The sequence below is a fragment of the Eptatretus burgeri genome, chromosome 12 (genome assembly GCF_056783735.1).
Source record: "Eptatretus burgeri isolate ZD-2024b chromosome 12, Ebu_testis_v1, whole genome shotgun sequence".
NCBI lineage: Eukaryota > Metazoa > Chordata > Myxini > Myxiniformes > Myxinidae > Eptatretus > Eptatretus burgeri.
The window spans coordinates 47,114,181-47,137,163 of record NC_140972.1 but is presented as its reverse complement, the minus strand read 5'-3'; the positions used below and the strand labels follow the sequence as shown (position 1 = coordinate 47,137,163).

Below are 22,983 nucleotides of genomic sequence, written 5' to 3'. Positions count from 1 at the left end.
ATTGTTTCACAAGGAAGGACTTGTGTGGACATCAGTTTTATCAGTGTCGATAGGGTTTTTGTAGTATTTTATAATCAAATCGGACTAACGTTAAACTCTGTCTGAAGTCAAATAGGATTCCACAATCGGCCAGTTAGAATCCTTCAGGAGGACAATGATCACAACAAGGTGGGTTTAAAAAATCCACATCAAGGATCTCTAAGTCTTACTCACGTTGTTGTTCTTCATCTTCATCTTGTGGACTTTTTTGTTTCACAGCCTACAGTTTTCATCGAAACTTCCTGAAACTTGGCATATCTATGTAAAAATACCCTGCGCAGACAGTAGCCATCTCCGATTTTGAAAATTCCTCCAAGAAAAAAAGTTATGATGTCAAAATATCTCTGCTAATGGAAATCGCCTAAAAATTATCTCCGAAACTAGGAAGCTTTTTAAATTCTGTTTGCGGGAATCGAACAGGGCATTAGCAGAGATGACTTACCGCACATATGATACATCACTATGACGTCATATCAATCATATCAATTTATGACGTCATTCCTCTTTTTTGACATTTTTTGTTTCACAACCCAGAGTTTTCATCGGATATTCGTGAAACTTGCCATGTATATGCAGAAAGCCTACGCGCAGGCAGTAACAATCTCCGATTTTGGAAATTCTTCCTAGAAAAGAAGTTGACGTCATAATATCGCCGCTAATATAAATCACTGCTAATGGAAATCGCCGCTAATGGAAATCGCCGATATCATAATCTCCGAAACTCAGCAAGCTGTTTGAATATTTTTTGGGGGAATCAAGCCGGGCATTAGCACAGATAATTTTCGCAAACCTGATACATCACAATTGTTATGACTCTTCACCCGGCCGAGTAATGACAGAGTCGAATGAGGGTTCTCGAATGATACGATTTATTTCAGAAGATGGCACTACGCATGCGGAATGCAGCCCAAAGGCCCTTCAGTCAGGTGCCCCCGTGCCACATTGAGATTCTTACTTCAAAACAGTTGTATATATAATCACACAAAAGCAAAACTGGGTGTGGACTATAAGTGTGTGCTGAGGGATAAAGAAATAAAGAAATAAATGCGGCAGTGGGCTTCTTTCCCCCCTCCCTAGGGGCCCTCAGGGAAGTTGAATCAGTCAATCCTCAGATTCGCAACCCAACAGTTCATCTTGCAAACTAATAACTTTCTAAGACTCCTACACCCCTACACTGGCACCTGCTGATAGCAAAGGCGAAACTCTGGTGATGACTAAGAACAGGAATGTGTGGGATATCAGCATACACAGTTTTTCCAAGGACATGCTGTTGTGCAGCTGCAGAGCCATAAAGGGTTATCAAAGACATAGTGAAAACAGCATGATACATTTAAAGCAACATTTTAAAGCAAGGTTTGAATAATACACAATTACAAGCAAGGTTAGAATCCCGACAGCTGATTAACACACAACTAATGGTCCAAAATATGACCACCTAGCATATCATCATAACAGTTTCCCTCCTTGGTCATATTTTGACCATACCCAGCCACACCTGATACTCACCAACCGAGTGGACCCCTGTTTAGTTCCTGTAGCAGCTACCCCTAGGCCCCCGCGCCTGCCAAACGGGATTTGCAAATGCCGTGGATAGCCATCAACATTCCCCAAATGAGAAGTCCCCAACTGCCGGTGGTTCAGGTTAGCTTCTGTTGCCTTTTGTCTTGCCCACTGCCACAAGTCTCCCATTAAGTTGTCATATACAAATTTGATGTTAAGTCCACACAATATTAAAGGCACTACAAGTCTATACAATATTAACAGCAACATTATTATTTAGGCAATTATACTCAACACTAATTACAACAATAATATTTACAATATGCAAATGTAATAATGGGTGAGCAGCACTGTGAGCGCTCAAGGCATGGTGTAAGCTCCTTTCTCAACTTGCGCTAGAAGACAAAAGAGTCTCATGAGATGCATATTTACATATAAGGGTCATACAAGTATTTTCCATACATGCCTTCACTATCTGGTATTGTCCATTTTCCACGATTATGCATATGCTAGTCAAAACACTGCCACATCTATCATAAACCTCCATCAGCATTTTACTTGTAGATTTCCTTTCTTTCTTGTTACAACTTCCTGTATCTTCGTGTGTAGTGAGATGCGTGAGTCCATGTTTGGCTTACCTTTTTACTTGAAAGTTCGTTGAGTAATCAGTAATACCTGGAAGAATCTTCCCCAGGGCGCCCTCCGCCAGAACACCTTGTTGGCTCCTCAGCCGGTGGGGATCGGGTCTGGTTGTGGCCCCATACAGAGGTCCTCGGGGTCTTCCTCCATGAGTTCGCTGTTAATTATTATGATGGCCTGGGTGAGGGGTGAGGCTTCACAGCATTTCTTTAGACAAATGGAAATGAGACGTTTGATCATAAATACTCCAAAAATGATTCCCACGACGATTAGGATTGCTGCCCCTACCAGGCGCAGTAACCAGTCTCCCCAGTCATGAAATATAGATCTCCACCCTGCGTAACCCTCCTTGCGTTCCACTCGATCGCTGGTGAGAGCTTCAAGCCTTATAGGTGAAAACACCTATAAGTGAAATGTGTTCTTCTCTGGGAGGTTACTGTATTTTCACAAGATTTCACAACTATACTCCAAAAGGGTTCTTTAGGGGCCCATGGAACTTGGGTAATTAGAGATGCGTGTTGACCCCATATGAATCCTATTTGTGCAAAGTGCCCCCACTGGGTTTTGTCTTGCGTTTTGTTCTGCCAAGCCACTTCTGTCTTTTCTGCATTTTCTGACGTCCCCCCCTCCCAACAGGTTTTGTCATGGCATAAGACCATCGAATCGATTTTATTTCCTCGTTTCATTCTATCAAATCATAAGTTTCCTCGGCTTGGACGCAAGACAGTTCTATGAGCTGCTGTGGCTGGATGGTTGTCAGCCCTCTGGAAATGAGTGGTGCGGTCTTGCCAGGTTCCTTTGAAAATATCTTTACCTTATCTAGTTCTTGGTTGTATGTTTTCCCCAACCTTGCGTATTCACCTGCTTCCATTCTTTCTCCAGCCGCTCCCCTCCTATGTCGCTGTGGGGTTGGTACTGGTTCATTTTCGTGTCCCCCTTTGCCACGGAGGTGTATACGGTTTCTTTGGCTTGAGTGTGTTGCCTAGTGATAGGTCCCCCCACAAAGGAGTAGTGTCAGTACCAGGAGTTGCATGTTGTGTCGTCAAAGGTTCTGTCACTGTCTCCATTACTACAAAGTTTACAGCATACCACTGCACTGAACACTGCAGTCAACTGCAACATAATGACAAGTATTTGTGTAAAAGATTATTTTTAAATGATACCTCCGTATGAGGCTCCAACCATGACAAGAGCTTGCAGGACTGGAAGTTGCTCTGGGTGCGTGGTGAGTGGATGTGAAGGCCGAAGACCTTACTGTACACTACTGTAGATTTTGATCAGGCAAGCATACCTTCCATCCATATCCTTGTCTGACGGCCTGTAAAGTGTTCTGGTGTTCGTTTCCCCATCTTGTGGTTCTGGGGCGCATCTCAATCTGTTCACCATTCTTCCTAACTCCCCTGCACTATGTCTGTTACTAACTGCCATTGAGATGTGCGGTGTTAGTCCTTCTCTGTGCTTCATTAGTTCACGCTCTCTGGCGGCTTGTTTCACTTCCACCGCCGCTCCTTCCTTCCCGATCCATCGGTTGGTTGTCATCAGAGAGCGTTTGACGGTGTAATCTCTATGTGCTTTGGCCACGTATTCATAATCCTGCCCTGTTTCATCGTCGTCGACAGTGAGTGCAGTGCAAAGCCAATTCCATTCCTTCCAGATCGATGTCGTTGCTAAGCAACCGTTCCTCTACATCCCTTTAATTCCGCTTATACTTCCCAAATCCAATGAATTTATCCTGACAGATAGAGGCTCATATAAAGACCACAGACATGCTTTTCTGTCCGCTTCCAGACAAACATCTCGACCCCGACAGGCAGAGAATCGAAACGCTCCCTCGTCAAGGCCCACGATGGCTGCGTGTTCAAACAGCACGAGCTCCGCCCGTAATTTTCCCAAAAACACCGCTATCCTCATAAGTGCGTAGCCTACCAAACGTCCTTGTTCTTGGATGTCTGACATGTAAACAAGGACAAATGTGTCCAAGAGCCACGTCCTAAAGGTTTTGTCTTCACCAGAATAATAATAATAATAATAATAATAATAATAATAATAATAATAAGAACAACGCGGAACTCTTAGAGCCGGCGTTTACTACGCGAGACGCGGCTAAAAGATAAACCCACTTTAAATAAAATCCGTTCCTTGTTCAAAGCATTTAAATCCCCCTTTCCATCTGTTGTAGTAATCAACAATAAACCTTTTCGATCGGCTTTATTATCACAAAACCCATACGCATATCTACAACAACATAAATATACATAGGGTAAGAATAACAAAATACAATAACTTGTACACATAATACTGAAGGCAAACTCCATACTCTAATCCCAATTACATTCCTCAGAGTACACCATTCCTAATACAGTATACTACATACCATTACTGTTCCAGCACGACCCTCCACGGAACACGCGGCATACGAGTCATCACTAGCCACTGACCCCCATACACAGTGCTGCCACATCCGCCCAATCTCCGTTGCCGCTAATCACAGTACGGCACTTCATTATCACAACACCATCCATCCTAAATCCCTCGGTCCTGCGCCTCTTCCGCGTCTCTTTTTTTTTCTTTTCCTCTTCCGGTCAGGAAGCCCAATCAACAACAACAACAACCGGAACAAACATATATCACAGCCTTGTTTCAAAGTATTGTCGCTTCTACGTACCGATAGCGCGTGCACTCGCCTCGAAACCCAAAATCGAGCGATCCTTTGAAACGTCAATGTCCTTATTAATTAATTTTACCACAAAGCTATCTCTTTAAAATCTAGTTTGTCCACCATTTTCAAGATCAGCCGCCTCGAGAAATTCTCGTACATTGCTCCGACAAGCAGGCACGTTCACAGCAGGGTATTAATTGCACTTTCAAGTTTGACAAAGCGCGCTGGGCCCATGCGTGATTACGTCATCACGCACTCACATGAGCAATACGTCTTATCAGCGCGTTGGTTTTTACGATCAAACTCACGTAACAAACATTTGACGACATCTCAAATACGTTCGTTTTAAATCGAATTTTTACAGAATCCTAAGAAGGGCGTCCCCATCTTGTAAAATGTGCTAATCCATCTCGTAAACCCTCACGATAAGCTGTCCTTCGACGGGACGATTTCGTGCTTTCGTCGCGCCTGTTAAATCCTACGCACGTCACGTGACTCGCAAAACCCCATAAAATAAGTTTTTTTCCCAGATTTACGAAAATCAAGTATAAAACATGCTTAATGACCCCAACAATGAAACCAGAATTGAAATTGACGTTAAAACGAACCCGTAACGTCGATCAGCCTTACGAAACATGCAAAGTGGAAACAGAACTGAATTTGAATTTTAAATCAAAATGATGCTCCGTGCAGACCATCCATTTATCACGTACAGTGTTCAAAGCCAAAACAGCATACAGTTTATCGGACCATGAGAAAACCCGAACGTTGGTCCATTTGACATCCCATTTGACAAACTGTCTGCTGAAGTGGTTTTAATTATTCAATTCCCCATCGAGTTCACACACACACACACACACACACACACACACACACACACACACACACACACACACACACACACACACACACACACACACACACACACACACACACACACACACACAGACACACACACACACACACACACACACAGACACACACACACACACTCTCTCAAAATGACATTTGCCCATCACTGAATTAACAACACGTGCAGAATCGGTCATCATCGTCCTTCCTCCGGATTTGGTGTGCGCAATTCACCTCGTCCAAAGTCTTCACATTAACGATGACGACCAATCATTATCTCCATACAAACATACAAGTTGTTCCACACATACAAGTTCCAGGTTGGAACACTCAACTTACGTCTAACACAAAACTCAACCTTCCCCACCACATTGTATTCACAAATACATCCAAATAGGTAACTACAAACAGCCCTTCTCCTGGCTCATTAACTTTGTGTTTTTTTCCCGTTGGTTCAAGATTCCCTCTGAATCGAATCGCTTACGTCCTGTCTCACTTTGTGACCCCGTTAGCCACGCTGCAAACGCTCTCCAGTGTTTTCCACTTTCACCGATAACTTTAAGTGTTGTTCCTTTGGGTAACTCTATGTTCTTTGCAGAGTTATTCCCCATCTTTTGTTCTTATCTTACCAACCGCCTAATAGCTGTAAATCGTTTCTCCTTTTACACCGGGACCGAGATCCCTTTCAATCAGCCGCCTAATAGCTGTAAATCGTTTCTCCTTTTACGCCGGGACCGAGATCCCTTTCAATCAGCCGCCTAATAGCTGTAAATCGTTTCTCCTTTTACACCGGGACCGAGATCCCTTTCGACCCGCCGCCTAATAGCCTCAAACCCAATGAAGGCCTCTAACCTTCCCTCTCTTGGTACAGGATTCCAACCTGTTTCCTCCTTATTTCACACGGATACCTTTATCCTCGACCCTTACCGGTTCCAACATACGGCCTGCCAGCCCTCTTTGTGCCCTTCAAACAAACCGCATTCGAATCACCTCATATGTTTTACCGTTACAGTTCTTGATCCGAGCAGATCCTGGAGCTGCGTCCAGCGGGGCACTGCCCACCAAGTGTACAGTTTTCACCTAACTAGGGCTCCCTGTCTTAGGTGCCCTATACGTGCAATTTCCACGTACCTTTAGCTGAACCCTTGCGATCGCTGTACACCAAGTGGAGTCCCGCCGTCCACACCGCCAGCATCAGTCGCATCCCATCCTCGTCGCCAATTGTTATGACTCTTCACCCGGCCGAGTAATGACAGAGTCGAATGAGGGTTCTCGAATGATACGATTTATTTCAGAAGATGGCACTACGCATGCGGAATGCAGCCCAAAGGCCCTTCAGTCAGGTGCCCCCGTGCCACATTGAGATTCTTACTTCAAAACAGTTGTATATATAATCACACAAAAGCAAAACTGGGTGTGGACTATAAGTGTGTGCTGAGGGATAAAGAAATAAAGAAATAAATGCGGCAGTGGGCTTCTTTCCCCCCTCCCTAGGGGCCCTCAGGGAAGTTGAATCAGTCAATCCTCAGATTCGCAACCCAACAGTTCATCTTGCAAACTAATAACTTTCTAAGACTCCTACACCCCTACACTGGCACCTGCTGATAGCAAAGGCGAAACTCTGGTGATGACTAAGAACAGGAATGTGTGGGATATCAGCATACACAGTTTTCCCAAGGACATGCTGTTGTGCAGCTGCAGAGCCATAAAGGGTTATCAAAGACATAGTGAAAACAGCATGATACATTTAAAGCAACATTTTAAAGCAAGGTTTGAATAATACACAATTACAAGCAAGGTTAGAATCCCGACAGCTGATTAACACACAACTAATGGTCCAAAATATGACCACCTAGCATATCATCATAACAACAATGACGTCATATTCGTTTTTATGACGTCATCATTAAGAGGACGAGGATCTTAGCTCATTTGAGCTTTTTAAGGTTCGTTTCCAACGATATTACCTTTTTCACTCGTACGGTTCAAGTGATTAGAAACAAGGACAAATGTGTCCAAGAGCCGCCTCCTGAAGGTTTTGTCTTCACCAGAAGAAGAAGAACAAGAACAAGAAGATGAAGAAGAAGAAAAAGAAAAAGAAAAAAACAAGAACTTCCGATATTTCGTCACGTGCCTTGATTGAGCCAATAGCGAGACCCGTCATGGACGATCGTCGTTCATGACGAGAAAATCGTGTATTTACGAAATTACATCACATTAAATAGAATAATCTTTAAATAGTAACGTGAACTTTTCGAAACTTTAAAGCAAATGTCCGAATATATTTAAAAGTTCATGATAGACGCTCTCTAAAGGCACCCTCAATGCGAGGATGTGTACAGGTGTTTAGTATTTAAGGAGATCCGGATCCTGTATATAAAAGATCCGAATCCTAAAGTTTTTGGAAGAAGAAGAAGAAGAAGAAGAAGAAGAAGAAGAAGAAGAAGAAGAAGAAGAAGAAGAAGAAGAAGAAGAAGAAGAAGAAGAAGAAGAAGAAGAAGAAGAAGAAGAAGAAGAAGAAGAAGAAGAAGAAGAAGAAGAAGAAGAAGAAGAAGAAGAAGAAGAAGAAGAAGAAGAAGAAGAAGAAGAAGAAGAAGAAGAAGAAGAAGAAGAAGAAGAAGAAGAAGAAGAAGAAGAAGAAGAAGAACAAGAAGAAGAAGAAGAAGAAGAAGAAAAAGAAGAAGAAGAAGAAGAAGAAGAAGAAGAAGAAGAAGAAGAAGAAGAAGAAGAAGAAGAAGAAGAAGAAGAAGAAGAAGAAGATCATCGTTGACAACCAACGAAGCAGCGCGCACTGCATTGTGGGGCAACTCTGAAACCCTCAATTCATGGTAATTTCATACAATCACCTTCGTTTTAACCTTTTTGACATGAAAAAACATCTTGCTTTGGTATATTATGAATAATTGTCCATTTCTAATTGTGGTTATTACACGATGAATTGTGGTAGTGTAAAAGCTGACGGTTTCATTGATTCTTTTAATCGTTTCATTGTTTCTTCTTTTAATCTTTGCCTCACTTTACGTTTCCGTAAATTAAAGCATATTGCTCAATAATCGGCCCTGTCGCTTCAATTCCTTCATAAAACAAGTTGTCTTTGGACTTCGACGTTACGGTCGTTTTTTTTCTTGTTTTTTTTTCACTCTGACGGGTGCATCGCATTCTGAGGTAAAATGTTGTTTATTTTTCTCCTCGTAGGCCTTATATTGGGCGACGGTGTCAAAGACCGGGTTGATCACCTTTTTTTTTAAAGTCGCTCTTGTATTTACACGTCATATAAAACCTGAACGGAAGTGTACTGAAAGGAGGGAAATTTAAACTGTGGGTTCGTGAGATGAGGTGTAATGGAGCTTTAAGCACATGTTCGGTATCTTTTGAGTGAATGTGGCCTGAAAGCAATTATCGGCGGGAAATGTTCGTTTCAATGACTCGTGCCGGTGGGCTAGTTGGTCGATTGGACCAAATTTTCATTGGTCTTCACGGCCTTGTCGCATACGATACCTACCTGCTGTAAATAGACACCGTGATTTTAAAATAATTTATTTATTGAACATTTGATCCATTTTAAGACATACACTAGTATTTTGTAGACTTGCCTTTTGCAGATTTCAATGCTTTTACTCTTTCAGGCATAGAACTAACGAGTTCTGAAATTTTCTCTTGTGGGATTTCTGTTCAACCTTCACGCAAACTGGTTGGCAATTCTCCCCGTGATGTTGGTTTCCTGGAATTTTTCCACACAACTCGATCCATTATGGTCCAGAGGTGTTCAATGGGATTCATGTCAGGAGACTCACTTGGCCATGGAAGTCGCTTGATCCCGTTTCTGTCCTGCCATTCTTTGATCTTTTTTGCAGTGTGGCATGGATATCCATCTTCCATGAACAGAGTGTTGTTTTTGACCATCTGACCAGCGGAGAAGACTCGGAGAATTCCATCTTCGAGGATAGAAATGTGTGTCGTAGAGTTGATGAACTGCCAACACACTCCACGATCTCTGACTGACCAGTGCTCCGGATTGCTCCCAACACCATCACTGAAAAACCACCGTGTTTGACAGTTGGCTGCAATCGGTTCAAAGAGAACTCTTGATTGGGAAGTCTCCAGACCCATACGCGTCCACTGTCAGAAAATTGAGTAAATTGGGACTCGTCTGAAAAAAATGACAGTTTGCCAAAACTGCTAGCGTCTGATGGCCGTCTCGTCAGGCCACTTCTTTCTCCTTTGGATGTTGGCTGGTCTAAGAAGAGGTTTACTCCTAGCTGCTCTCCCACAGTCACCCAATTGATGAAGGTACCACACGACAGTTCTTGAGCTAACTTTGACCTCCTCTGCAACGTCTGCTGCCTTGCAACGGAGTTTTTTTCTCAATGGACCGCTTGACAGCTCGACGACACTTTTCTGAGGGCCCAGATCGACCAGAACGAGAAGCTGTGGGTTCCTTGCCTTCGCTGATGAATTGCACAATCACCCGATTGACCCTAGGAAGAGGAATTCCAAGGTTCTGATCTATCTGATGCTGGCTGTCTCCACCTTCCAAATGGCCAACAATTCGCCCTCTTTGAAAATCGGAAAGGTCGTGTGCTCCTTAGGTTCGAGGCAGAGTTAATTGTCATAAAAGACCCAGGAAGTCGTTTCTGCAAATAAATAGTCGAATATTAGGACAAATCACTGAGTAAAGCTGTTACACAGATGTAATGAAGCAATTTAAGATGTCCATTTACTTCTGTTATGTCTCTGTACTACTGAAGCATTAGCTCTCCTTTCATCAAGCCCAGATGTACTTGGGCCAGGGTGGGGATTATATGTTTATTATTATTATTGCCAAATTATACTAATTTTTTAAAAAAAATTTTGTATACCTTGTCGAGGCTCATGTGAGAGCTAACACACAACGCACAGTAAGGGGGGCATGAGACAAGAGGGGCGGGAGTGGGAAGGACAAAACAGTGGGGAACAGAGACATTAGGATATCTGTGGAAGGGTGAGAGATGGGACGGGGAACATGGGGAATACAAGATTGACATTCCAGGGACTTTCAGGAAGGAAAACAGGGAATTTGAAGGAGGTGGGCTTGGGTGGATTTACGTGGTTAGAAAAGATCGAGGATTTGGATGGGGGACGATAAGAGGTGGTGGTGAACAGCTGTTTTGAAGGCCTGGAGGGAAGAATGGGATTGAATAGAGTGAGGGAGTTTATTCCAAAGGTGGGGAAAAAGAGGAATGAAAGAGTGAAGGTGAGCAGTGATTCGTGATTTTGGTAGTTTTACCAGAAGGGGGTTGTTGGCGGACCTTGAGCGCCCTGTGGAAATATGGTGGGGACAAATCACAGAGAGAGAGCAGGGGGGGGGGGAGTGAGGCTGGAGAGGAGACAGGTAGAAGACAGAAAGACCACCGACCAGCCTGCGGTGAGATAGTGAGAGGCCCAAAGACTCAGCCTCATTGCGGGAGATGCCAATGATCCGAAATGCCTTGATCTGAAATAACTATTGTTATTGTTGTGAATATTATTAGTGTGTATTAATATATGCTTGGTTACAATGTTATTGTTTTTGTGATAGAGTTTATTATTTGAATGCCATGGCGTGGAAGGACCTATTAAGCTGCTCTATACACCCAAATGTGGCGTGCATTTAAAACATGGGAATTCTTCTGGGTTCTTTGTATTTGATTAACCTGATCAACTCAGGAGATCATGTCGATAATTTTGGTGGATCACACTCTACATCAGAAAGCTCCAGTAGAACTCCACAAAAGACATGACACACACACACACACACACACACACACACACACACACACACACACACACACACACACACACACACACACACACACACACACACACACACACACACACACACACACACACACACACACACGCACCTCTGCATCCATTTATAGTAATTTTTTTCCCTTTTCCACTTTGTTTATCTAACAAGATGTAAGAGTACGGCGACATGAGATATTTTATCTGAGGACTTGAGACAACTCTATTGTGATCGGAGAGAGATGAGCAACGCCTTTGATTATACACATTGATTTAAATTAAACCGACCGTCTGATATGATTGTTTTTGAGTTCAGGTCCAAAGTAATAGTTTCAGTGAGGTGTAAAGCTCGCATGAAGAGATATGGTTGGTTTGTCAGGGAGGTAAGGCATGTTGTGGAGTACAACCAGCCAGCAAGGGTACCCAACGTTGCCTGGTGTTGTTCTAATCCTGTTTTTCTAATTTTTTATGGGGGCCAAAAACACTTCCCTACACACACTAATGAATGGGGATAGGGATCATTTAATATTACCTTTCACATAGTTACAAAGGCTTGGGCACGATGGAGCAAATCCCAAAAAATAAAATGCAATAAAAAAATTTTTTGTGGCTAAAACACTCCAACGCAATTGTTGATGAACCTTTGAAAGTTTGACGAAGATCCGTTAGGCCATCTCTGAGAAAAATGGTGACACAGACTGCCAAACATCTCTCATAGTATAAACTAGCGACAGCACCTGTCCCCAGTGACGGGAAAAGCTAGCCATGGTGGTGGCGAGAATACCCACAGAAGATGATGGTCAGGCAGGTGTCCGGGGAAATTCAATCCATCCTGTAGTGCTCAACTTCACCATCTGCCACTCCATATTTTAGTGGGCACTCCCACCCTCAGGGTAGTAGTACCCTTGTCGGCTCCCCTTTGATTGGGAATGTGCAGCACTTTTTCACTTCCATTTCCAGTATTATTTAGGTAAAGGAAGATGTAATACCAGCTACTACCAAAGGAGGTGCCATTCAATCTGTTGCCATTGTTGGCGGCTGAGGTGTTTCATGGCCATCACCCTCGTATTCATCAGCCTCGCCAAATTCTGTGCCATTTATATTTGGCAGCTGATTATCATACCATTCTTCTGTTCAGTGACGGAACGAAGATGCGCCATGTGCATCATTGAAGTGTTCAGTTGTGCATTTGAGAGCGTCTGTTGAGCTGAGGCGAGGAACGATAACTTGATTTTATTGAATTTAAGGCAGTGGCAATGACAGCAATGATGACAGCAACTTCATAGACTGTTGGAGTGTTAAATCGTGTTCCGTGCTTTCCGGTTGGTACTCTGTCGGTGCAAATGACAACTTAGTTCCTCGCTGGTCGTTTGCTCAATTGCCGTTTTTTAAGCTTCGCACATATTCGTTTTTCTCCTGGAGCATAATATCTTGAATATCAAGCACCAACTTTTCTCCAATATCTGGGATATTATTGCAGCATTGTCAAGTTTGTTGGGTGATTATCTCCTGTGAAATAGATTTTCAAAAGTTTGAGGTCCTCTTTTTGGGCAGGGGTAGAAGAGATCCTGCTCTGATATACTTGGCCACATACTTTGAGTGTCGGGTACTTTCCTCCGCTCCAAAGGAAGTCATTTGGAAAGCGCTGTTATATTTGAAAGGAAATGTCTTAATTCGCTGGATGACCATGATGTAATCCTCTCACTGGCTCTGGAAGATGTCTTCAGGCTTCATACACCACGTGCATAAGTTCTTGTAATTTAACAAGCCAGTTTGTGAATGAGATCGTCTCTGTTCATTACTCGGCCCGCTGTCAAATGTTTCTCAACTGTGCGAGGCCAGTCTGTATTTGTGTCTCTCTTTCATGTTTGATTTGAAGTGTCCTTTTTCTATTCAACGCTAAGTTCAACCGACGTTTACTGAAAAGCTGTGTTTTACACAATTTATGGAAGTATATGCCATCAGGTCCATTCTTCCAAATAACCTCATCATAAATCGTGCCACGATGGTCGAGTCCGAGCCATTTTTCAGCATGTTATTTGAGATTTGTCTGTGCCTCCATGCCTGTGTTGGTCTTGTTTTCATCACATTCTTGGTAAGAGAATGCAGCAACCCATGGCCAACTCCTCGCTCCTCCAGTTCTTTATCTCCTTTCATGATGTTACCATCGTTAGTTACAGGAACTCAGACCTGTAAATATAATGAAATTACATTATGTTTAACTGGGTAATATAGCTCAATAATAAACAACAGTACCAACATGCCAATCCAGTGCCTTGTCCAATTCTTGGTCAATGCACTTAATTATTGCAAAATTCCTTCTGCTATCAAGTAAAATGATAGATTAAAAGCACCATCTTGGTTATGTTGTCTGGTGATTACTGCTGTGGAAATAATGATGATGATGATTATTATTATTATTGATTCGTGGTCTTAACTTCACAATAAAGTTCTTAATTACTTGCTATTGTCCAATGTCTCTGAACATGTTCTCACAAGTTGTCCCAACTGAACACATTGTGTCCACAAGCTTTCACCAAAACTTTTATTTCATTACAGGCTACATTGCATGGTGTGATCAACAACGATCACACATAATAAAAGTAGCCATTTTTGATACATGAAACACATTTTGATTATGACCGGGAACAAATAAATGGTTATTTTCGATTTTCTGGACTCCCATTGAATAAAATATCACTCTAGCATATATGTTCTTCAATAATAACTCTTTTTTTTTTTGGCATCGCAATTGGATTCCTTGACATCAAAAACCTATATTTAGACACCAAGAACACATTTATAGCTTGTATACAGGTGTAGATATGCCATATTTGATATTTGTGGTGGCCATCTTGAATTTGGCCTTCTGGCAGAGTTAGCCCACATTTTCACAAGGTGTCCCCTAGCTTATTTCATGAAGCATCCTCAATTCATCTCAAATCAACCTTCAAACCATGATCTCAGGATATTGGCCACGGATCCTGTGGTCGGATCCTCCACTCACTTTCACAAAATTCTTCCAGCCTAATTGCTATCATGAGTGAGTGGGCCTTGTACCGTATTCTGTCACCATATCCAGATTGTAAATTCCTTCCCAAATGATTCTACTGAGGGTATGTGGTATTTGGTTTGTCAAAAAATAAGATTTAAAGAAAAAGGCAAGTTGAGGAAAATGAAAAAGTAAAAATGCTTGACCTCAACTTACATATAATCAGATGCAATTATTTTGCATCTGATCCTGCATTCCATTATTGATCCCCTCCCTGCCACCCACTACCCTCTCTTATTTTATTACCATCGAATGGATTTACTTTGCACGTGTCACGAGACATTTCTGGAGGTCCACTTGACTATCTCGTTTGAAGGTGTTTCATGGTCCTAAGTGTCGCACTTGCTGCGTTTTGTGGTGCGCATCGGTCAAGCAGACTACCCCTTGCACTCATGATCATTTAATTTGCTCTCATGATCGTCAACCTTGTACGACTGTAGTGACTTGCATTTATAAAACAAAGAGCAGAGCCAATCCTATTACAAAAATATAAACGAACTTATTAAAATATACTTGTATGCTATACATTCCAGTATTAAACTATACACTCCAGTAATAACTGGTACCCAATTCAGTGGTCAGTCATACATCGGTTCTGAAGCCCGTGCTACTTGCATTTAATTTAAGTATCATACAGGTTGCTTATGAACCCAGAAATACGGACGGCTCTTCTTTGAGAAATTCCAATTATTTCCTCATGGGAAATTTGAAAAAGAAATGGGCAAAAGATTACTTCTTTTCCCTCCAAACATCTTTCACACAAGCTCAGCTAACAGAGCAAAAGCCTGTGGTTGTTTTCCTCCTCATGCTGATGCCAACACTGTTTCAGAGACGCGGCACAGTGCTTCACAGCACAAATTTGCCGTCTTTCTTCTGCAAGCAATCCTTCAATGCGTTCCTTAAATTTTCCAATTGGAAGTGCATGGGTTCCAGGGTAATCCTTTCTGTTCCCTGTGCTGAATTTGTAAAATACGTTGCATGTCGGAAATTGAAGGCAAGTCGATTGAATAACACCTTTTTAAATATATATTTTTTACTTCCACACTTCCATATTCATCGCATGCACACATTCATTGGACAACTTTTTCTTGAAAACTTTATCGTCCCCATTCATGGTAAACCAGTGTACTAGCCTTTTATAAAGCAGTTGAAAAGGTATGGGACATTTGCTCTGATGGACTAATACTCAAAACGGCAGCCACGTCTCATTTCCCACATTGATAAAATCCACTCTTTATCTGGTGTGCCGACACAGCCCAACGCAAACCTTCACACAGACGAGTACTCTGTTGAATAAGTGTGTTGTTTTTTGTCACCTTTCCTGCACAACACACTTCTTTGCATTGCTTTGTAATTGGCAACACTTTCAATTTTATCATCATTTGCAATTTTTGGAATTTCTTTGCAATTTTTAGTTTTAGTTTGTTGTTGCAATTTCTCATCCTTTTTCAATACTTCTTTAGCTGGTCCTTAGGGTAATAATTGAATGTTTATAATACATTCTGAAATGTATGTAATAATCCTTGCAGTTGCTTCAGCAATTGGTCGACTTGCCTTCAGTTGGTCATTGATCAGTACTTGTTCTACTGTTTTTGTCTTTCTTCTTTTCAACCCACTCATATGACATAGCTTGCTGCACCGCTGGTCATCAGTTATTAGCCGTGTCTTTTCGCAAATGGACTGGACAGGCTTTTGGTATCTGTCTGTGTGTCTGCTCCGCAGGCAGATGGACTTTAGCATAGTTGTAGATCGTTCATTCTCTGATCTGTAACTTACAAACCCTGGTGAGGTTCTACATTGTTTAATGCTCAGTGTTGTTATTTGCTTTAAACCATGCAGTGGAAATGTAACAGCCTGAGAACCACTGCAATTCAACAATTGTCTCAAATCATGAGAATCTCTCTCCCACACTCGCTGATATTTGACTCGTATATCAACAGATTTGCCATATCTGAGGTAGAGAAACAACCTTCAAATGGCTATTGTCTTGGTATAATTAATCAAACAATATGTGGTCCTCTTTACAAGAGTGAGTTACAAGTTGAAGTGTTAAACTGTAGTTCTATTTGGAAATAATGGAGGAAAAAATAAAGTTGTCTACAGATGTATGTTTATCATCAGCAATTGGTAGGTAGGTATAAAGAGGTGTTTATTGTGCTTGTGCCCGTGGAAAGCTATGAAATATCACATGCTTTTAACAGCCAATCAAGGACAGCTGTATGAAAGACAGGGAGGCTTCACAGAAATTTCTGGAAAATTCACTGAAAAAATCTGTTATGTGATGTCATTTTTAAAAAAATGTAAAGTGAAAATGTTGATAATGAGTTGATGTCGTTATTAATTTTGACACCTAATCTTGGGAACGACTTCTGCTGAAGCATTGTAATATTTAAGGTTAGTGATTTAAGATGACAGAAGATACAAGTTTGGTGATTTAAAAAACAAAACAAACCCAAATTGCTCATATCCGATCCACTTTGACGACATAATGACCCAAAGCTCTTTCTTGAGATGAGGCACCCAAAGTTGTTTTCAATGCAGTACTTTGAGCTAAAGCTCTTTCTTCAAACATACACAAATATTTTGCTCAAATGATAAGCATAATCTTTATCTAAACACAACAAATATTTTACATTTTATGTACGGAATTAGATTGTAAGAGGAAATACAATATTTTGCTCTAAATTATGAAAGAAAATTTTGCCTAATGGAAGAGTGCTAAAATGGGAATGAAACATTTCGATGAAAGATGTGTACTGTCCTGCATTCTAATCTATTGTTCTTGTTTACTTGCTTGGTTTTAAGATGGATGCAGCAAAGTTATTCTTCAAAGAGATTGACGATGCTGTCTCTACATATGAGAAAGCAGCAAGAGAGATGAAAAGTGAAGTTGAGGGTCTTAAAAAAAGAGGTGAGATAATGTGGCGATTGGTGGTAATTAGTGTTTGTAATCAATTGTCAAAGAATGAGAAACATGATAAACTGGAATGGCACGCGAGAGAGTGCATACCTCCGCCAGGCTGAGCAGTTTACATTTTGTATCCCACTGAAAAGCAGGATCTGGATCCAGACCTCCAAAATATTGTTGTAGAATTCCCGCCTGTCCGGCGTGCGAACGACCGCGTTTAGCCAATAGCGGTCGCTTCGCCCACCAAACGGACAATCCAGTCGCGGCTTTCCGGATCAACACCGGAAACCAGCCACGGGTGTGTTTTTAACCACACCACAACCTTGTCCGCACTCTACCCGCGCTACAGGGTCCGATCGCCAAATCTTCGATTTACCTAATGATTCGCGCAGGTAGGTTACCGAGAGATTGTACCTCAATGGGACCGCTTGGAAACAAGCCGCTAAAGTAGCTCGCTTCCTTTTGGGATAACCAAGCGGGGTATTATCGCGCAGTCCCGTTGGACCCGATCACTTTACCGGCTACTTAAAAACCAACTATATTCCGAGTGCAAGATGGGGCAGTTCAATGAGGGAATGGACGCAACGAACGTTTACATTCACACAAGGACATTTATTATAATAAAGCACGTATGCAATTAAACAAGGCAAAACACGCATGCAATTATACAAGCAACAAAAGCACGACAAAAGAACTACAACCGTCTACTTATTATGTACAGTCACTTGCACTTAATAGCAGTTCCTACTTTTTAGACGGGCCCACGGACACACGTACGCACACACACACACCCAAGAATTGGTGGCAGAGGCATTTAATGATGAGCTCCAGCTCGGAGGACAGGTGAGCTGAAACCCAGAGCCTATCTCAAACCTCTCCACCTCATGTGGTCTTCAAGTTGTTCGGACCCGGGCTCCAGCGAGAGCGAGCTGGATCCAATCGCCGAGCCGCGATCCTTCCCGAGCTCCCGCGAATCCTCCCGCGCTTCTCAACACGTGCTGGTGAGACGAGGCGCCGATCCTTCCCGTCGATGCGTCGCTTCCCCGAGGAACCACCTCCCGCGCTTCTCAACACGTGCTGGTGAGACGAGGTGCTGAACCTTCCCGTCGATGCGTCGCTTTCCCGAGGAACCACCTCCACGAAGAGGTCGATGAGTCACACCAAGCCGGGAACCAAAATGGAGAACAAAGATCTCCATGAACCAAAAAGAAGAAGCCACCACTCGCAGCTCGATCCGAGCGACCGGCTTAACTTCCTTCCAAACAGGGCAGCTTGAAGCAAAAAGCTCTCCCGAGCCAAGCAGAAGCCGAAGCTCACGGAACCGTGAAAGCAAAGAGCCTCCAAAAAGTCTCCTCCCGAGCCAGGCGCTGCCGAAGCTCACTGAGCCAGCCGAAGCAAAAAGCTTCCGCAGGCCTCAACCCTCATACAAGCCAAGCAGGACCCGACGGTCTGCTGAACGACTACTCTCTACTCCCTTCTCCAACTCTGTCCAAACATGAACAAAGAAAAAATCTCTTCCTTATCCTCTTCCACCCTCCCCCCGCTCCTGGCGTGACTCATGCTCTCGTGCTCCATCCCCCGCTCAGCCACGGGTGGGAGGGAGTTGTTGACATCATGAGTCACGGGACGGCAGGGTTCTTCCTCTTCGCAGAAGAGGGGGAGGGATGTCTCCATTGTTCGTTCCCTAACTCTTAAATCGATCCGCAGCGCATCCAATCGATTTCTGAACATTTAAACAATGGAAGGTGAGCTATCTTAGGAACAAGCACTTATTGACATAGCTGACTAAAGGAACCTTACCTGTATGTTGTGTGCAATCGAATTCCAAATTCGTAACAATATAATTGGTTTGTTCTTTTCACCTAACCAATTCATCCAAATCTGTTCACAACTTTTTGAGATATCGTGCTATATATCGTTTTTGGTCCAATCTCTCAATGGTGAAGAATTGCTGAGAAATAAAAAAAAACTCTCCGATTAGGATTCAGATCTTCACCAAAATCCAATCGACACCCAACCTGTCGACCAAGTTTTGTCCGAATCCATCCACAACCTTTTGAGATATCATGCTATATCGAGGATTTTAAAATATATTTGTTGGTCACGTGTTATTTTGTCTGTCTGTTTGTATGTCAATTACTTACAGGTCATAATTTTAAACCGTCCTTCACAAAACTTCACAAAATGGAAGAGTTGTGCATAAGCAAGAAGCCTATTGATTTTGAGGTCAAAACATCAAATAGGCCAAAGGTCAACAACTTAGGTCAAATTATATTCGAAATTTGAAGAAGATTTAAATATCAGGATACTGAATTCAATCACCAATTATTTTGAGGTCCACATTGGCCAAATTCCTAAAATTGTCAATTTTCATCTGATTGATTTGAAATTTTTAGAGGATTTGCATATTTTGTCATTGAATGCAACCAATTATTTTTGACGTCAACATAGGCCAAAGGTCAACAACTTGGTTGGAATTTCTAAAATGCTCAATTTTAATCTGACTTGAAATTTAAAGATTTTTAGATTAGCTCATTGAATTCAACCACCAATTATCTTGAGGTCAAAAGGTCAACATAGGCCTGACTTCTAAAATTTTCAATTTTCATCTGATTGACTTGAAATTTGAACAGGATTTGCATATTTACCTCTGCCATAGAGGTGAAGGTGAAGGAGGTTATGTTTTCACCCCTTTATGTCTGTTTTTTACTTGCAAAATCGAAGCTTTTTCAAGGAAATTTGTCAGTCGATTTTGTTATTCTGTCTGTTTGTCTGTCTGTCTGTCAATCGCTTACAGGTCACAAATTAAAACCGATCTTTACGAAACTTTACCAAGTTGCAGAGGTATTCTCAACTGAGAAGCCTTTTGATTTTGAGGACAAAGGTCAAAGGTCATCCTGAGGTCAAATTTCTAAAATCGTCATTTTTCATCCGATTGACTTTAAATTTGAATAACAATTGCATGTTGTGTCACTGAATTGAGAAACCAACTATTTTGAGGTCACAAGGTCAAAGGCAACTCAAAGTCAAACTTCTAAAATCATCAATTTTAAATAGAAAAACCGTCAATTTACATCCTATTAACTTGAGAGTTGAACAGGATTTGCATAATCCATGACTGAATTGGGAAAGCAACTATTTTTGAGGTCAAAAGGTCGAAGTCAACTCAAGGTTAAACTTCTAAAATCATCAAATTTCATCTGAAAAATTGTCAATTTTCATCTGATTAACCTGAGCTTTGATTAAGATTGTCAATTTTAATGTTAATGAAATGGACAATTTGATGTATCCATGGCAACCTTTGGAGAGGGAGGCGGATTTTGCAAGTATCGTGCTTTGCACGACGTCTTTTTCTTGTATGTTTGTTTGTTATCTTGCCAAAACAAAGTTTTTGCAAGATATGTTAGTCAGCTTGTATGTTTTTTTTTTGTCTGTAATCACGTATCGATCACTCTGCAGAGCAGAGTTATCTTTGGAAATTTTTGTAACTTCGCATATCACAGAGTCCAATAGAGGTCCCTTTCAGTGCATAAAATTTTCAAGGTCAAGGTCACTTTGTCGCAAATCAGGGGAGTTGACGAAACCTTAATTTTTTTAGTAATTTTGATCGGATCGTCTTCAAACTTCATGGGAATATAATTCATGGTCTGGCGCTCAGCTGATTAATTTTTGGTGGCGATCAGCCTTGACCTTCATGGTTAGCGCTGGAGGTCGAAAGTTTTTGACCCCAAGGTCAAATTTTGAAATCTTAGGTACCATATCGTGTAATACCTCAAATTGAACACCTCAATGAGTGCTTTCTTTTTCTTCTGCTTCTTCCTCTTTCGGCTTGCTCCCATTAGGGGTCGCCACAGCGGATCAACCGTCTCCATTTCACTCTATCCTCCACATCTTCAATTGACACTCCAACCACCTGCATGTCCGCCCTCACTGTGTCCATGAACCTCTTCTTTGGCCTTCCTCTTCTCCTCCTGCCTGGCGGCTCCATCTTCAACATCCTTCTCCCGATATACTCCGCTTCCCTCCTGTGCACGTGTCCAAACCATCTCAATCTCGCCTCTCTCACTTTGTCTCCAAACCGTCCTACCTGCGCTGTCCCTCGAATATACTCATTTCTTATCCTATCCATCCTCGTCACTCCCAACGAGAATCGCAGCATCTTTAACTCTGCCACCTCCAGCTCCGCTTCCTGTCTTTTTGTTTGTGCCACCGCCTCCAAACCATACAACATAGCTGGTCTCACTACCGTCTTATATACTTTCCCCTTCACTCTTGCAGCTACCCTTCTGTCACAAATCACTCCTGCAACTCTTCTCCACCCACTCCATCCTGCCTGCACTCTCTTTTTCACTTCTCTCCCACACTCTCCGTTACTTTGGACAGTTGATCCCAAGTATTTAAACCCATCCACCTTCCCCACCTCAACTCCTTGCAACCGCACCATACCACCACCCTCCCTCTCATTTACGCACATGTCTCGTCTTACTCCGACTGACTATCATTCCCCTTCTCTCCAGCGCGTACCTCCACCGCTCGAGGCTCGCCTCAGCCTGTCCCTACTCTCCCTACAGATCATGATGTCATCCGCGAACATCATAGTCCATGGGGACTCCAGTCTGATCTCATCCATCAACCTGTCCATCACCATTGCAAACAGGAAAGGGCTCAGAGTCGATCCTTGGTGCAATCCCACTTTTACCTTAAACCGGTTTGTCATTCCTACCGCACACCTCACCGCTGTCACACTGTCTTCATACATATCCTGCACGATCCTCACATACTTCTCCACCACTCCCGACTTCCTCATACAATGCCACAACTCCTCTCTTGGCACCCTATCATAAGCTTTCTCTAAATCCACAAACACACAATGTAACTCCTTCTGGCCTTCCCTATACTTCTCCATCAACATTCTCAAAGCAAACATTGCATCAGTAATGCTCTTTCCTGGCAAGAAAGTGCTTTCTAGATATGTCAATCTTGAGACATTATGACGTCATTTGATGACGTCATGACGAAAAAACGGATTTTTCATGAAAATTTTATTTCCTCAGTTCTCATCAAAATCTCTTTATTTCATGTACAACGGTCCTGGAGAGATACCATTAACCATACGAAAATATTGTTGTGAATTCGCGCCCGCCGGCGTGTGAACGGCCACGTGACTCGAATCGCGGCATGTCGCCCACCGGACGGACAATTCTGTCGTGACCCTCTCGGACTAACGCCGGGAGTTAGTCACGGGTGAGCCTTTCGGCCTCACCACGATCGTGCCAATCGTCCACCCGCATGGGATAGGCTTGTTCGCCAAACTCGACCTACCTAAGTACCCACGCGGAGGGCAGACCGGGCGATCGCACCTCGCCGCAGGTCAACCCCGGACACGGGCCGCTTAAGCGACCCGTTCCGTACTATCGGGATAACCGAGCGCTGTTATCGTCGGCCTCGACGGTTCCGATTAATTATCGGGCGTATTAAGCCCACTACCAACCCTTTACGTGAAGCAAGATGGAGATTCAATTAAAGAAAAGACGAAGCGAAACGGGAAAACAGTTCAACATGATGCAC

At 42.5% G+C, this 22,983-nt stretch overlaps 1 protein-coding gene across 4 annotated transcripts in view; it reads left to right on the top strand.

Annotated features, from left to right (window-relative positions):
* Positions 1-8,381: 8,381 nt before the first annotated feature.
* LOC147015544 (uncharacterized) overlaps positions 8,382-22,983 on the top strand; it is a 98,782-nt gene continuing 84,180 nt past the window's right edge. For 2 of the 4 annotated variants that reach the window (XM_085850382.1, XM_085850380.1), the window contains exons 1-2: positions 8,667-8,854; positions 17,313-17,418. In XM_085850382.1, coding sequence (XP_085706508.1) covers positions 17,313-17,418 — 106 coding nt within the window. In that variant the 5' untranslated portion in view covers positions 8,667-8,854. Of the gene's footprint in view, positions 8,518-8,666; positions 8,855-9,007; positions 9,124-17,312; positions 17,419-22,983 lie in introns of those variants that run through there. The other 2 variants (XM_085850379.1, XM_085850381.1) reach the window with 2 other exon arrangements.